Source organism: Elephas maximus, chromosome 12 (genome assembly GCF_024166365.1).
Source record: "Elephas maximus indicus isolate mEleMax1 chromosome 12, mEleMax1 primary haplotype, whole genome shotgun sequence".
NCBI classification, from domain to species: domain Eukaryota; kingdom Metazoa; phylum Chordata; class Mammalia; order Proboscidea; family Elephantidae; genus Elephas; species Elephas maximus.
The window spans coordinates 12,514,977-12,528,525 of record NC_064830.1 but is presented as its reverse complement, the minus strand read 5'-3'; the positions used below and the strand labels follow the sequence as shown (position 1 = coordinate 12,528,525).

General features: G+C 41.9%; 2 protein-coding genes across 4 annotated transcripts in view; both read right to left on the bottom strand.

The window, feature by feature from the left end:
• Window positions 1–9,943, bottom strand: part of DCDC2C (doublecortin domain containing 2C) — a 147,419-nt gene extending 137,476 nt beyond the window's left edge. The window contains exon 1 of the mRNA XM_049902815.1: window positions 9,657–9,943. Coding sequence (XP_049758772.1) covers window positions 9,657–9,943 — 287 coding nt within the window. The remainder of the gene's footprint in view (window positions 1–9,656) is intronic.
• A 1,561-nt stretch (window positions 9,944–11,504) lies between these two features.
• Window positions 11,505–13,549, bottom strand: part of ALLC (allantoicase) — a 56,222-nt gene continuing 54,177 nt past the window's right edge. For all 3 annotated transcript variants that reach the window (XM_049902807.1, XM_049902806.1, XM_049902808.1), the window contains 2 exons: window positions 12,512–12,636; window positions 11,505–11,794 (listed from right to left, as the gene is read on the bottom strand). In XM_049902807.1, coding sequence (XP_049758764.1) covers window positions 11,588–11,794; window positions 12,512–12,636 — 332 coding nt within the window. In that variant the 3' untranslated portion in view covers window positions 11,505–11,587. The remainder of the gene's footprint in view (window positions 11,795–12,511; window positions 12,637–13,549) is intronic.

Below are 13,549 nucleotides of genomic sequence, written 5' to 3'. Positions count from 1 at the left end.
ATTTTGATAGAAAGTTTGAGCCTCTTTAGGGATGACTTCTTTCAGCGTTAAAATATACCAACCCACAGCAATTTAAAACTAAAATGAAGAGCACTGTGAATGCTAGAATCCAAGTCAATGCATAGCAGCAATGCCATTGAAGGGGAACTATCCACACTGGGAGCCATTTGCATTGCCCAGTGAAAAACTCTCTTTGGCAACAGTGCTTTTCCTCATATATATAACTGTATTAATCGAAGCGATAGAGGGACCTTAGAGATGATGTAATTCAACTTCCTTTTTTAGCCAAGTCACTAAAAGCCCACCACAATAAGTTTATCAGATGTCCCACAGCTGGCCAAAGTCAGAACAGACACGCAGACTCTTTGTTCAGCTGCTTTTCAACTTCATCACTCCCTCCTGTTTCACCACTGTTCCCATTTTCCCAAAACTGTAAACTGGACAAGATTCACAGCGTGAAAGGCTTATGAGTTCCAGTAACACAATTCTTGATTCTTGGGGACTTCTGGATAGTTTTCTGTAGTCTTCACAAAAAAAAAAAAAAAAAAAACTGTTTTAAATAATATCTTAAGATTTATATCTGATGTTAAGATTTTCTCCTGATTCACAAAATATATATATATGTATATAACCAAAACCAAACCCGTTGCTGTTGAGTCAATTCTGATCCATAGTGACCCTATAGGACAGAGTAGGACTGCCCCATAAGGTTTCGAAGGAGTAGCTGGTGGATTTGAACTGCTGACCTTCTGGTCAGCAGCTGAACTCTTCACCACTACCCCATCAGGGCTCCAGACATACATATATTGAATTTCTTTTTCCTTCCATCTACCAACTCTACCAAATATATATATATATATACACACACACACATACATATATGAGATTGTTGTCATTTTTAATGGTTTTAGCATTATTCAAAGGATAGACTTAGAGTTGGTAGATGGAAGGAAAAAGAATTTCAAAAAAGTATTCAATATAGAGCCAAAAGTCACAAACTCAGATGCCAGCAGAGGTCAAAGAGGTAAAAAACAAAGCTTGCCAGGGGTGGCAATATGGGGTGGTGGGGACTGTGACAGGGGGGTGAGTACTTCCCCATTTAAAATGAACAGTACTTCATTGCTCCAGGGGATTGTTTTCTCATAGAAATACAGGCAAACAAAACCAAGTCCTTTTGAACAATCAAACTCTCTAATTTTTTTTCAATAGAAAAAAATCTATATTATTATATAATTTTTTTATATTATTATATGAACTCTATCAATTATAAAATGTTGGCAGCCAATTAAAATCTTGGAGATTTGGAGTCTCCAATTCACAACCTGTTTCTAGGCTCTTACATTAATTCTTCACAAGCATCTTCTAGTCATCATATTTTTTTCCAAACAGATATTATAAATTAGTTCTAAATTCCCAAATTCTATATTTGATCATGAACATTAATCTGCCAAAAGAAAAAAATTGTTACAGTGCAATGAATTGCTTAATATAGCCCTTCTAGCCATAGTCTTCTTACTCAGATCCACAATTGATCCCCATGGAAGCCGCAGTCAAGAAATCAAATCATGGATTGCACTGGGCAAATCTGCTGCAAAAGGCCTCTTTAAAGTGTTGAGAAGCAAAGATGTCACTTTAAGGACTAAGGTGCACCTGACCCAAGCCATGGTGCTTTCAACAGCCGCATGTGCATGCAAAGGCTGGACAATGAATAAGGAAGACCACACAATTGACGCCTTTGAATTATAGTGTTGGCAAAGAATACTGAATATACCATGGACCGCCAGAAGAATGGAAAAATCTGTCTTGGAAGACGTACAGCCAGAATACTCCTTAGAAGTAAGGATGGCAAGACTTCATCTCACTTACTTTGGACATGTTATCAGGAGGGACCAGTCCCTGGAGAAGGACATCATGCTTACTGCCAGAGTGGGGTGCCTTGGGGTGCTTATCAGCAGAGATAAAAGAGCCTTGTAACACTTGCCTGAGCAGGGCAGAGGCCAAGGGCCAGGAAGAGTCCTGCCTGCAGGCACAGCTGAGACGAGGTTGTCCTGATGGAAGAACTGTATCCTGAGTGTTCCTGAATCTGAATTGTAACCTGTTACTTCCCTGATAAACCCCATAATCATGAGTATTGTCTGTGAGTCCTGTGTGGCCATTGCAATGAATTATCAAACTCAGCAGAGAGGGAGAGAGTGCCGTGGGAAGAACAGTTGGTGTCAGAATTGGTAAAGATGGCAGAGAGGGGAGGCATGTCTGACCTCCACCTTATAGGAATCAGTCTTGGACTGTTGATCTTGATTCTCCCTCCGCCTTGTGAAGCTAGAGGAGGTCAGATGCCTCCGCCATGTCATTTTTATACTTGTTAACTGTAAACAAAAAATAAAAACAGAAAAATTAAGGCATAAAAAGTGCCCACAAAAACACAAAATACTATTTATTGTTTCAATGTTGCATTCCAAAGAACATAGAACAGAGAGGAAACAAATAATTCCTTGAAGATTCAGTGAACGGGAATCTTTAAACCAGGCTCTTGGAGGTTAGCTGGTTGGGCTTAGGTTTGCTTGAGTACGGGAATTGGAAGCGGTATTTGAAGCAAATGGTAGACAATTAATGTGCAACTTCAATTTCTCGCTACTCCAGAGAATAAAGAAAGAGAGCCAACAGTTAGAATCAGCACTAGGCATTTTACTATGCTGTGTTTTATTTGGAAACCCTGGTGGCGTAGTGGTTAAGTGCTACAGCTGCTAACCAAAAGGTCAGCAGTTCAAATCCACCAGGCGCTCCTTGGAAACCCTGTGGGACAGTTCTACTCTGTCCTATAGGGTCACTATGAGTCAGAATTGACTCGACAGCAGTGGGTTTGGGTTTTGTTTTTTTTTTTTTTTTGTATTTTATTTCTCTCTCAAATAAAATACAAGAATACTGTGCAGTAGATATTAGTAATTTCATTCTATTGATGAGGAAACTAAGCCTCAGAGAGGTTGTTTAATTTGCTAAATGCCACTCAAATAAAAAAAAAAAAGCCAACATTCAGTTCAACCCAGATCTTCTACCTCTGAGACCAGCACTCCCCTCTCTCTGCCACAGCTGCCTCTCCTCTGGCTTTCCTCCTTTCCCTGTTGCCCTTTACTCCCCAAGGCATAATGGGTGGTGGGGGAGATTGGAGAACAAGGACAAGATGTAGAAGAACAATTATAGTTTGATTTAAATAGCACTTTCCTATTTGTGTCTCAGCAACAAATTCATAAATTAGACAGGACAATATCTCTATTATAACTCAAATTATTTGGGACCCCCCCACCCCAAACACATACACCATGGCCTGAACTAGATTTTGTTGCCAACACGGCTTTCTCCACAAAAGAAGTAGTCAATTCTAGGCTTTATGGAACATTTATTTGTTTGAAACGTAATTATTAGGCTATAACACTTTGTTTGATAGAGAAAAATTATGTTCTTCATCTCAAATTAATTTATTTCAGAAAATGTAGGAAACATTTGAAGAATGATTGGATATTGAATAGATTTTTACGGTGTTTGTCTTTTCAATGTACCATTTCATCGCAATCATTATGAGAGGAGCACCAAGATGGTTAGTATATCATTGGGTTTCCCTTCAAAGTTCATTTGCTGGTGGCACAATTAGAATATTATTTTCTGGTGAAAATTAATTTAAAATGCTCAATGGCTTGGTAATTACAGAATATACTTTTCTAACAAGCAGTAGCTTACTGATCCAAAACCCGCTGCCATTGAGTCAATTCCGACTCATGGTGATCCTACAGGACAGAGTAGAGCTGAAAGCAGACTGCCACATCTTTCTCCGGCAGAGCAGCTGGTAAGCTCAACCCACCGACCTTTCAGTGAGCAGACAAGCACTTAATCACTGCGCCACCAGGGCTCCTTCAGTTTACTGATACCAGTGGAATTCAAGCCCAAACATTTTTCAGAGCTTTATTCACCAGTCTGGATTCAGATTTCACACTTCATTGACCTAAAAAGTAGTGAAGAAAACAAAATACAAATGCCTCTCCATGTGAACCTCATATACAAGCATTATTCATCTATTTTATAGCAATGAAGGCATATGGATAATGCAAAATAACCAAGGCTGACAACCACATCAAAATCCCATCTCCCCTCTCTGTTCTGTGAACTGGATCACACTGCCTTCTTCACAGAAAACAATATTAAAATGTTAAGAAAGCTGGGAAGGGAAATACTTCAAAGTTTTTCTCAATACTTTTGCCACATATCCAAAACATTTTTAAATAAACCATGAAAACAAAATTAGAGATAAAATAGCCTATTAGGAAACGCCCAGACCCACAGGAAAGAGGAAAGGTTAGCATCCTTATGCCTTTTCCAGGCATTATAGAAGGTCTTTACAAAAGTTTTCTTCCTCATTTGTTAACATATAAAACATAGGCCAATTTTACAAGTGAATTTTGGGGGACAAAAATGTGCTTTTCATCATACAGTAAAAAAAGATTTTAGTATTAAAAAGGATTTTAAAGTTGATTTTTGTACAAACATATTCATTTGTTGTTGTAAAGCAACACTGAATACTGGATTCTGGTAGTATATCAGAAGTTCTGCATCTCCAATATAACATTCTGCTAACCCTGAAAAAAAAAATCATAAAATCACATATCTAGAAAAACATATATTTTTATCAGTGGATCCTGATACGTAGCAGGGTAATCAGTCTAATAAATTTAAATCTAAAATTTTATGACATTAACCCAAACTCTGCCTCTTATTAACTGTGATGTCTGTGACTTATACTTTTTCCTCTGAGAACTACACAATAGAGTGTTAAATTTGCATCTTTGCAAATGTCATTAAGAATTTGGAGCCAAAAACCAGCTCTCACAAAAAGTGAATAGTTCACAGTCAAAAAATAATTAAACTTACTTACGAGGAAATAAGTACCATGAAAAAAAAAAAAAATCAGCTGAAATGACAAAGTAGAATCAGGCTTCAAATCCTGGGATTACAGACACAGATCATAAAAAAATAAAATAAGATAATTTTTTTTTTTTGAGACGGGGAATATTTCAATAAAGGCAAGCTTGAAATTACATGCAGAATGAAGAATCTATTAAAAAAAAAAAGATTTGAAAAAGAACCAAATGCAACTTTTAGAAATAAGATATAAAATAATTGAAATTTAAAACTCAATGAGTGGGTTTAATAGCATATTATACACGGCAGAAAAATTAATCAGAATATCAGAAAAGAAAATCTAGAATGCAGCACAAAGATAAAAAGGAGAGGGAAAAAACACATATGAAAAGGAGGAGTCATGGACGTTAGAGTGAATGAGATGGGCTAACCCCTATCTACTCAGATCCAGAAAGTAAAGAAAGAGTAAGACAGAGGTATTTTTTTAAAAGATAATGGCTAAGAATTTCCCAAAACTAAGTTACCACTCCAGAGACTCAAGAAAATCCAATAAATCCACACTCAGACATGTCACAGCTAGACCACAGTAAATTGAAGTCAAAGAGAATATATTTTAAATAAGCAGAAAGGATAAAATATTACTTTCAAAGAAGTGAACATTGATAGCTGGCTTCTCAACAAAAACTCCTAAGCCAGAAGACAATAGGAAAACATCTTTCATAGACTGAAAGAAACTGTCATCATAGAATTCTATATCTTACAAAAATATACTTGAAAAACGTGAGAGGGGATTTTCACTTCTAGTAACAGTAGACTAAGTAATTCAGATCAACCAAAGACAACTGATAAAACTGGACAAAATTTTTTTTTTAATTCTTTTTTCTTTTTTTAAACATAAGACATCTAATAAGATACTGAGAAATTACCAGGCCAACATCCAGAAGGGGAAGGAAATCCAAACACATAAGCCCAACTTTTGGGGCCATTTTTGCCCAGGGGTAATTGTTAAATTGGAAGAGATACCTGAGAGGTTGAACTATGTTTCTGAGAGACTTTTATGGCTAGCAGGCGAAACTACTCGTTTGGGGCCCACCAGCCATGGAGCGTTCCTCATAAACTATCTCCCACTGTGAACTAGAGCCCCAAGGCGCTCTTAGGAGAGGGTGCATCCTGGCTTCAGGCCATCTGGGTGACCCAAATTATCTCACACTCTGAAATCAAATTCCTGGTGACACGGTTATCTGGCCCAAGCACACAAAAATCCCCTTTGGCAAAAGATATCATCTTATTCCTCAAATTATTTCAATAGATAATTTTTAAAATATCCAGTACAGAGTCAACGTTAACTAGGCAAATGGATAGAAGAGACAGCATAAAGGAGAGCCAACAAGAACAATAGACATTGTGGCTTCAACCTCGCTCGCTCATGGATCACACACCCTGGGGAACGCCAGCTATCAGGTCACCCTGTGGAAAGACTCACACGGCAGGGAAATGAAGCTTCCCACCACAGCCACGCAAGTGACCCGCCAGCGCCAGCCAAGACTTCAGGTGATTGCAGCCAGCATCTTGACTGCAACCTCATGAGAGAAGCTGAGCCAGAACCACTCAATTAAGTTGCTCTCAAATTCCGGACCACAAAAACTGTGGAAGAATAAACATTGTTTTAAGCCGATGAGTTTGGGGTTATTTGTTACGCAGCACTAGGTAGCTAACATACCTCCCAGGGAAACTCTTCTCCACACGCACTGTGAACGCAGAACAGTGTTTCCAGCAGTGTTGTTCACTTTAACATAAAACTAAAAATGACCCAAATTATTCACCCACAGATTGGATAAATAAACTCTGGTATAAATGACCTACAGGCAAATGCTATCAACACAGGTGAGTCTTCCAAACATAATACTCAGTCAAAAAGCAAGTTACAGAAAAGTAGGTAGAATAGAATTGCATTTATATAAAGTTCACGAACATAAAACAATCTATCCTTTGATAGATTATTACAAAAGGATGATTATTTAAAAAGTTAAAATGGTGGTTATCTATAGGCAAACGATGGAAGTCCTGGGGGCATAGTGGTTACGAGCGATGGCTGCTAACCAAAAGGTCAGCAGTTCGAATCCACCAGGTGCTCCTTGGAAACCCTATGGGGCAGTTCTACCCTGTCCTATAGGGTCACTATGAGTTGGAATCAACTCGACGGCAACGGGTTTGGGTTTTTTGGTATAGCAAATGATAAGAGTTCAAGGAGGAGATTTCTAAAAGACTGGTAATTTTTTTTTTTTTATTAACCTGGGTTATGGTTTACACACAAGTGTATTTTGTTACTATTCTTTAAACTGTACATATAATTTTAATGGAATTAGCAACAATGTAAAGAAAGGTAGTATCCTTTAAAGACAGACAACAAAAAACACGTGGTGCCCAGGGAGGTCAGGAATTCATGGAGGATTAAGAAATTAAAATGTTCTGGGCTGGGGTCTGGGGAACTTGGTTTGAGGGGACTTCTAAGTCAATGGGCAAAACAATTCTATTATGAAAACACTCTGCATCCCACTTTGAATTGTGGCACCTGGGGTCCTAAATGCCAACAAGCAGCCATCTAAAATACATTAATTGGTCTCAACCCACCGGGAGCAAAGGCAAAGGAAGAACACCAAGGTCACACGACAACTAAGAACCCAAGAGACAGAAAGGGCCACTTGAACCAGAGACCTACATTATCCTGAGACCAGAAGAACCAGTTGGTGCCCGGCCACAATCGATGTCTGCCCTGTCAGGGAACACAACAGACAACTCCTGAGGGAGCAGGAGACCAATGGGATGCAGACCCCAAATTCTCATTAAAAGACCACACCTAATGGTATGATTGCGACTAGAGGAATCCCAGAGACAATGCTCCCCAGAACTTCTGATGGCACAGGACAGGAACCATCCCCGAAGACAAATCATCAGGCATGAAAAGGACTGGTCAGTGGGGGGGAGAGAGATACTGATGAAGAGTGAGCTAATTAAATCAGGTGGACATGGGAGAGTGTGTTGGCAACTCTTGACTGGAGGGGGGATGGGAAGATAGAGAGAGAGGGAAGATGGTAAAATTGGCACGAAACGAGAGACTGTAAGGGCTGACTCAATAGGGGGAGAGCAAGTGGGAGAAGGGAGTAAGATGTATGTAAACCTACATGTGACAGACTGATTGGAACGGTAAATGTTCACTTGAAGCTTCATAAAAATTAAAAAAAAAAAAAAATTAAAATGTTCTAACAATTTGGGCCCCTTCCACTCTGTAAAGGAAGCCTTTTCTGATGCCCTGGGCCTAGACAGAATTATATCTGTGCATCTTGGTAATAGGTTCCACTTTCTCGTCTGTATGCCTCATCTTCCCAAAACATGTACTGTGAAAGCCCTCGCAGCCTCGGCAGCACCCTAAAAACTGCCCCACGTAAAGAAGTGCACAATAGCTATTTGTTGAAGAACTGCTGGACTGATATGAGGATCGCAAAGACGTTTTTATGAACGTTACTAAGAAAATCTAGAAAAATTATAAAGAAATTGAAGCGATCTTGGGAAGAGAATAAAGTGTAAGAGAATAAACATAACAGTGTTGTGTAACCAGATTGCAATAAGGTATCAAAGGGATTGCAACACCAGTCTCGACTTAACATAAAAAGAATTAAATTGACATTTTGAGTGGACATCCTTCCGTATAACTGACAGCCTGAAGATGGCCAATCACATTTCATTACAGCTTTCCACAGTGGCCTTGGCATTTATACACAAGTGCATTTCCCCCGGGAAGATGACACTCTCCCTGAGCTGCTGTCTGTATCTAAGCAGACACTGAGGAAGGGATTTCTTTGCTCCTCAGCCAACCTTCCCAGAGCCTTTGCTGTAGGTCAGCATTGTGCCCAGTGGAAAGAACAGGCACAGAGCTTGTCCTTGTCTGGAGGGACAGACACTGAAATACACCAATGACATACTTTTATAAGTGTTTTAATATAAGAACGCATCGTCCAGGTGCCACAGAATACCCAGCCTGACCAGGCTGGGGGAGGAGACACACTGATCTGATTCTTGCCCCCCCCCAGTGCGGGTCCCCCCCGTTCTCATCTTCATGGCTAACCCTTCCTTCAAACCTTCTTCACGCATCAACTTTTTGAAGAGGTCTGGCCCGACTGCCCTATTTTGAATTGCAGCTGACCACCTAGCCCTTTTTCCTCATTCCTTTCTAACTCTACTATTTACATACTATGTCGCTTGTAGGTGGCCTGTCCCTCCGCCACAAGAATGTACTCTCCAGAGGGCAGGGGCTTTTCTCTGTTTTGTTCAAGGCTACGTCTCTCCCAAGCATCTAGGCGCACAAAGCGGGCGCTCTAAAAATACAAATTGAATAAATCGATGTAGAAGGATGAGTAGGATTTGGCCAGAGGAAGGGGCCCGGAGAACACATTTTGGGGTCCTCTGAGACGATGAAACATAAATCAGTTCAACACGGAGAAGGCGCCCACCCACGACCTCGGTGTTTTTACAAACTCCAGATCCACGTCTCCAGAGCTATGCTGGAAGCAGGGGCTGCAAAGACAAATACAACGTGCTCCATGCCCTCAAAGAGCCTAGTGGATAAGACAAAAAAAATAAGACCCCAAAGGGCTACTCGTGCCAGGAAACCGAGTGTTCAGAGCACCAGGAGGGCATAAAAAAGGTAACCGGTTCTACCCACCAAGCGCCCCCGCGCATCAGCCACTTACTCCAGCTTCTTGAACCTTTCTCTGCCGGCGGCCACGTACTTGCCCCCCTGCTGCAGGCTGTCCAGCTCCTGGACCTGGTGGCCGTGTGTGGGCGTGTAGAGCCGCCGCACCCCGAAGGGCACTTCGATCGCCTCGTTCAGCTGGTTCAGGAAGGCCTCGAAGGACGCCACTCGCCGCCGGTTGAAGACAAACTTCTTGCCCACATAGTACTGGTCCCCATTGCGGTACACCAGTATGGTCTTGGCCGGTGTGGTGTCTGTCAGGGAGTAGGTCCCATGGGTGCCCATGGTGGCCCTGGGCGCGGGCGCGAAGACGGCGGGGGGCGCCCCACTGGCGCCTGGGCTTGGACGTCCCCAGCCCTTCCCCACCGCCCCTGCGCCCGGTTCTCAGGTGAGATGCCTGCCCAAAGTGGATGGGGGGCCCTCGCAGTTGGCGGGTCTGGGATTCTGTTTCTCCGCTCGTCTCTAGGCCCCGAGAGCGGGGTGAGACAATCGGCGGAGACCCCGATGCCCCCAGGTCACTGGCACCTGCCGGTCAGGCGCCCGGCCGCTGGCCTGGAGTCTCTGCGATCCGGCGGGGGCACAGCGATGCCACCGCCGCCAGGGCTTCGGGGACTCGCCAGGATGGGGCCGCTCCTGGCAGCTCCCGGACCCTGTGTGTTGACGCGACTTCCAGGCAATTGTGACCACCGCCCTTGGCCCGGCCCGCCTAGGAGAGGGGCAACAGGGAGCCGGGACGAGGTGCTTCAGGGGCAACACAGGTGGGAGAGTGAAAGGGAGGTGGTAATTCCTGCAAGTGGCTGATATAAGCCTGTGGGAGAGTGGAGGGCAGGAGATGAGAGGGTCCACCATGTGCCCTGCCACGACCGGTCCCTTCTGCCGAGCCAGCCACTTGGGGTGGCCTACCCTGTGGTGGCCCACTTCTGTGGGAGGGGTGGATGGATGGGGGAGGGTGGGGTATCAGAATCAAATGAATAGAGTATCTTACACTCAAAATTGGTCTGGTCCTGCCTGGGGAAGATACTCAAGCTTTCTGAGCTTCAGTTTCTTTAGGTGCTGAATAGGGAGTATTTGACCAGTCCAGCAAAAAAAATAAATAAAGTCTAGGATTCCTACCTTGGAATTGGTTACTTGTTCTATTTTCACCAAAGGGGAAATTGCCTGGGATCATTCAGAGCCCGTGAGAAAATGGGGTTACTAATCGCAGCTAGCTAATGGCATCTAACATTTAAAATTCAGACTGCCTCCTTATTTTAGGGAAGACCAAATCAAGAGGATGTACGACCTTGGGAAAGTCTGGGTAAGGAGGCCCTGGGTGGTGCAGGCAGTTAACGGTGCTCAGCTGCTAACTGAAAGGCTAGGGTTGCAGGTTCAAGTCCACCCAGGAGTGCCTCAGAAGAAAGGCTGGGTGACCTACTTCTGAAAAATTCGTCACTGAAAACCCTGTAGAGCACGGTTCTGCTCTAACACACATGGAGTTGCCATGAGTTGGAATCCATTGAAAGGCAACTGGTACCGGTATTCTGGGTAAAGATGAGCTAGGACAATGAATGATTCTAGAAATACATTGCTCCCAAAGCAATGGTTTTGATGCCCTTGAACTTTTAAAGACTGTAGACTGTATATTATTTACTGCATCTATATACAGAAGGTATAGAATACTGATATTATATTCCTAGTGTTAAAAAAAAGTTAATTCCTTAAGAGATCACCCACCGTTCACAATCACAGCCGATTTTTAAACTTCCAACTGCTTCATAGCAACATTAAATACAGACATCAATTTGTGAGTGATCACTTTATTAAATCACCAGGAATTATATTGATCTTTAAAAGATTAATTGCTAGAAACTTCTTAAGATTCAGGTGTTGGAATGAAGAATATTACTGGGTAATTATTAATATTCTGCCAGCACACGGTTCTGTGTGTGTTTAAAGGTTGGCTCTGAAACCCGTTTTAACTGAGAACCTCATGCTGGGCTTTTCCCTTGGCCGTAGAAGGCAGATGGAGCTCGGAAAGCCCTTGAGCCGAAGGCGGCTCACTCCTCCATCGGGGGCGATGGTCAGCCTTGCATGGGTGATGACATCTTGGAGCTCCAAGGTTAGGCTGTCAAACAGGTGATTCTGGTTTGGGGACAGCTGAAAGAAACGCAGGTACAGAGGTCCTTTGTTATAACTGGTGCCCATGTCCCAAATGGACTTACAAAATGCTGACAAAGAGGCCTACATACACAAGGACCCATCAGATTGGGTTCCAATTAAGGGGTTTTAAAAATAAAAGCCATTAAATAATTTGGCTTACCCATGGAGATCTTCTAGTAGGGAAATCCTGCCCAAATAATTCTGACATGAATACTCAGGTTCCCATGATGTTTGCAGTTTTTCATAATTAATTAATTGGACAAAGGGATAAGAAAAAGAAGCCATCTTGGCATCTCCCAGAGGTCATCACCCATCGATAAGTCGGAGCAGACCTCACCTTCCTGACCTGCAAATGTTCACTTCCCTCTTACTTGTTCAAAGACGTTTCTGTACCATCTCAGACCGTGCTTCACACATGATAGCATTCAGTATCTTATGTTGCCCCTTCTAAAAAGTTAAATATAATGTAGAAAGTTTTTTTCATATATGTAAAAAGATTATGATTGTTAGAAACTCAAAAGTGTGGAAAAATAGAACCTGTCTTCTTATCATATAAATACACAGATATGGTTTTCAAAAGCTCATTCATCTTTCTGTTAGACCAAGCGGAAGATATGGTGTTGTATCATGATGCTTCAAAAGCTAATTGGAGTGAAAAAGGACTGATGGAGGGCCAGCCTACGTAGCTTCTAATGGACACTGTACTACACTAACCTTAGTGACTGGAAGCAGTGGTTTCCATTTATGGTCAGGGAGATCCCACTTTTGCTTAATCATGTCTTCTTCCTCTTGGGTTGTCAGGATACAACCATCAAGTTTACACCTGTCAGGAGAATTGCCTGTTGGAAAAAAATAAAGAATGACTTTCTCTACTTCATTTGCATTTAGCACAGTTAGGCTTACGGGAGACCAGACTTTTTGAATCAGATCAAATACTCAGCAAAGAACAAGACATCGTTCTTTCTAAGCAATAATAAGGCATGTGAGAGAAGGGATGTACCAGGTTATGATGGAAATGGATGGCCTCATGAAACAGATGAGTGTTTGTTTCTCATAAGAATCAGAAATGGCCTGACATATGTTAATGGTTGGTGAATCTGAATTTGAATGAATAGTGTTCTTACTTTGAAAGTCAAATGTATTTGATAAACTTCCTAGATTGCAGATTTAATTACTTGCATACTGCTACGTGGCTCATTTGGAATTATGAAGCTGGAATATTTTTTCCTTGTGGCATTTTATTTTGTAATGTGACCAAAAAAAAAAAAGAACTATTGAACTGAGTTAAACAGGGCTTATCTCCAACCAAATGCACTGTATTCAAGGATTTCTAAGTATTCTCTAGATGAAAGTATGAGGCCCTGAGTTTCCCATCTCTCTTTGGAATGTAACAGGAGTCACATGCTCAGTGAGCCTTGAAGACCTTAGGTAAGAAGGGTCCCCACACTCTTTGAGGGGAGAACGAAGACTTTAGAGGTTCCCCAAGACTTTAAGATAAACAGAGGAGGGGTTGCTAATCAAAAACCCTAGAAAACAGGGATACGCATTGCTCTCATGCCACTCCTTTGCAGTTCATGTCTGAAAATTGTGCTCTCCAAGGTGCAGTGAGCACTCTCCTAGACCGTGCATAAAATCCAAAGACTGTGGAAAGAAAACATTAGGTACATATCTGTGCCCATTCCAAAGAAAGCTGATCCAACAGTATGCGGAAGTTATCAAACAATACCATTATTATCACATGCAAGTAAAATT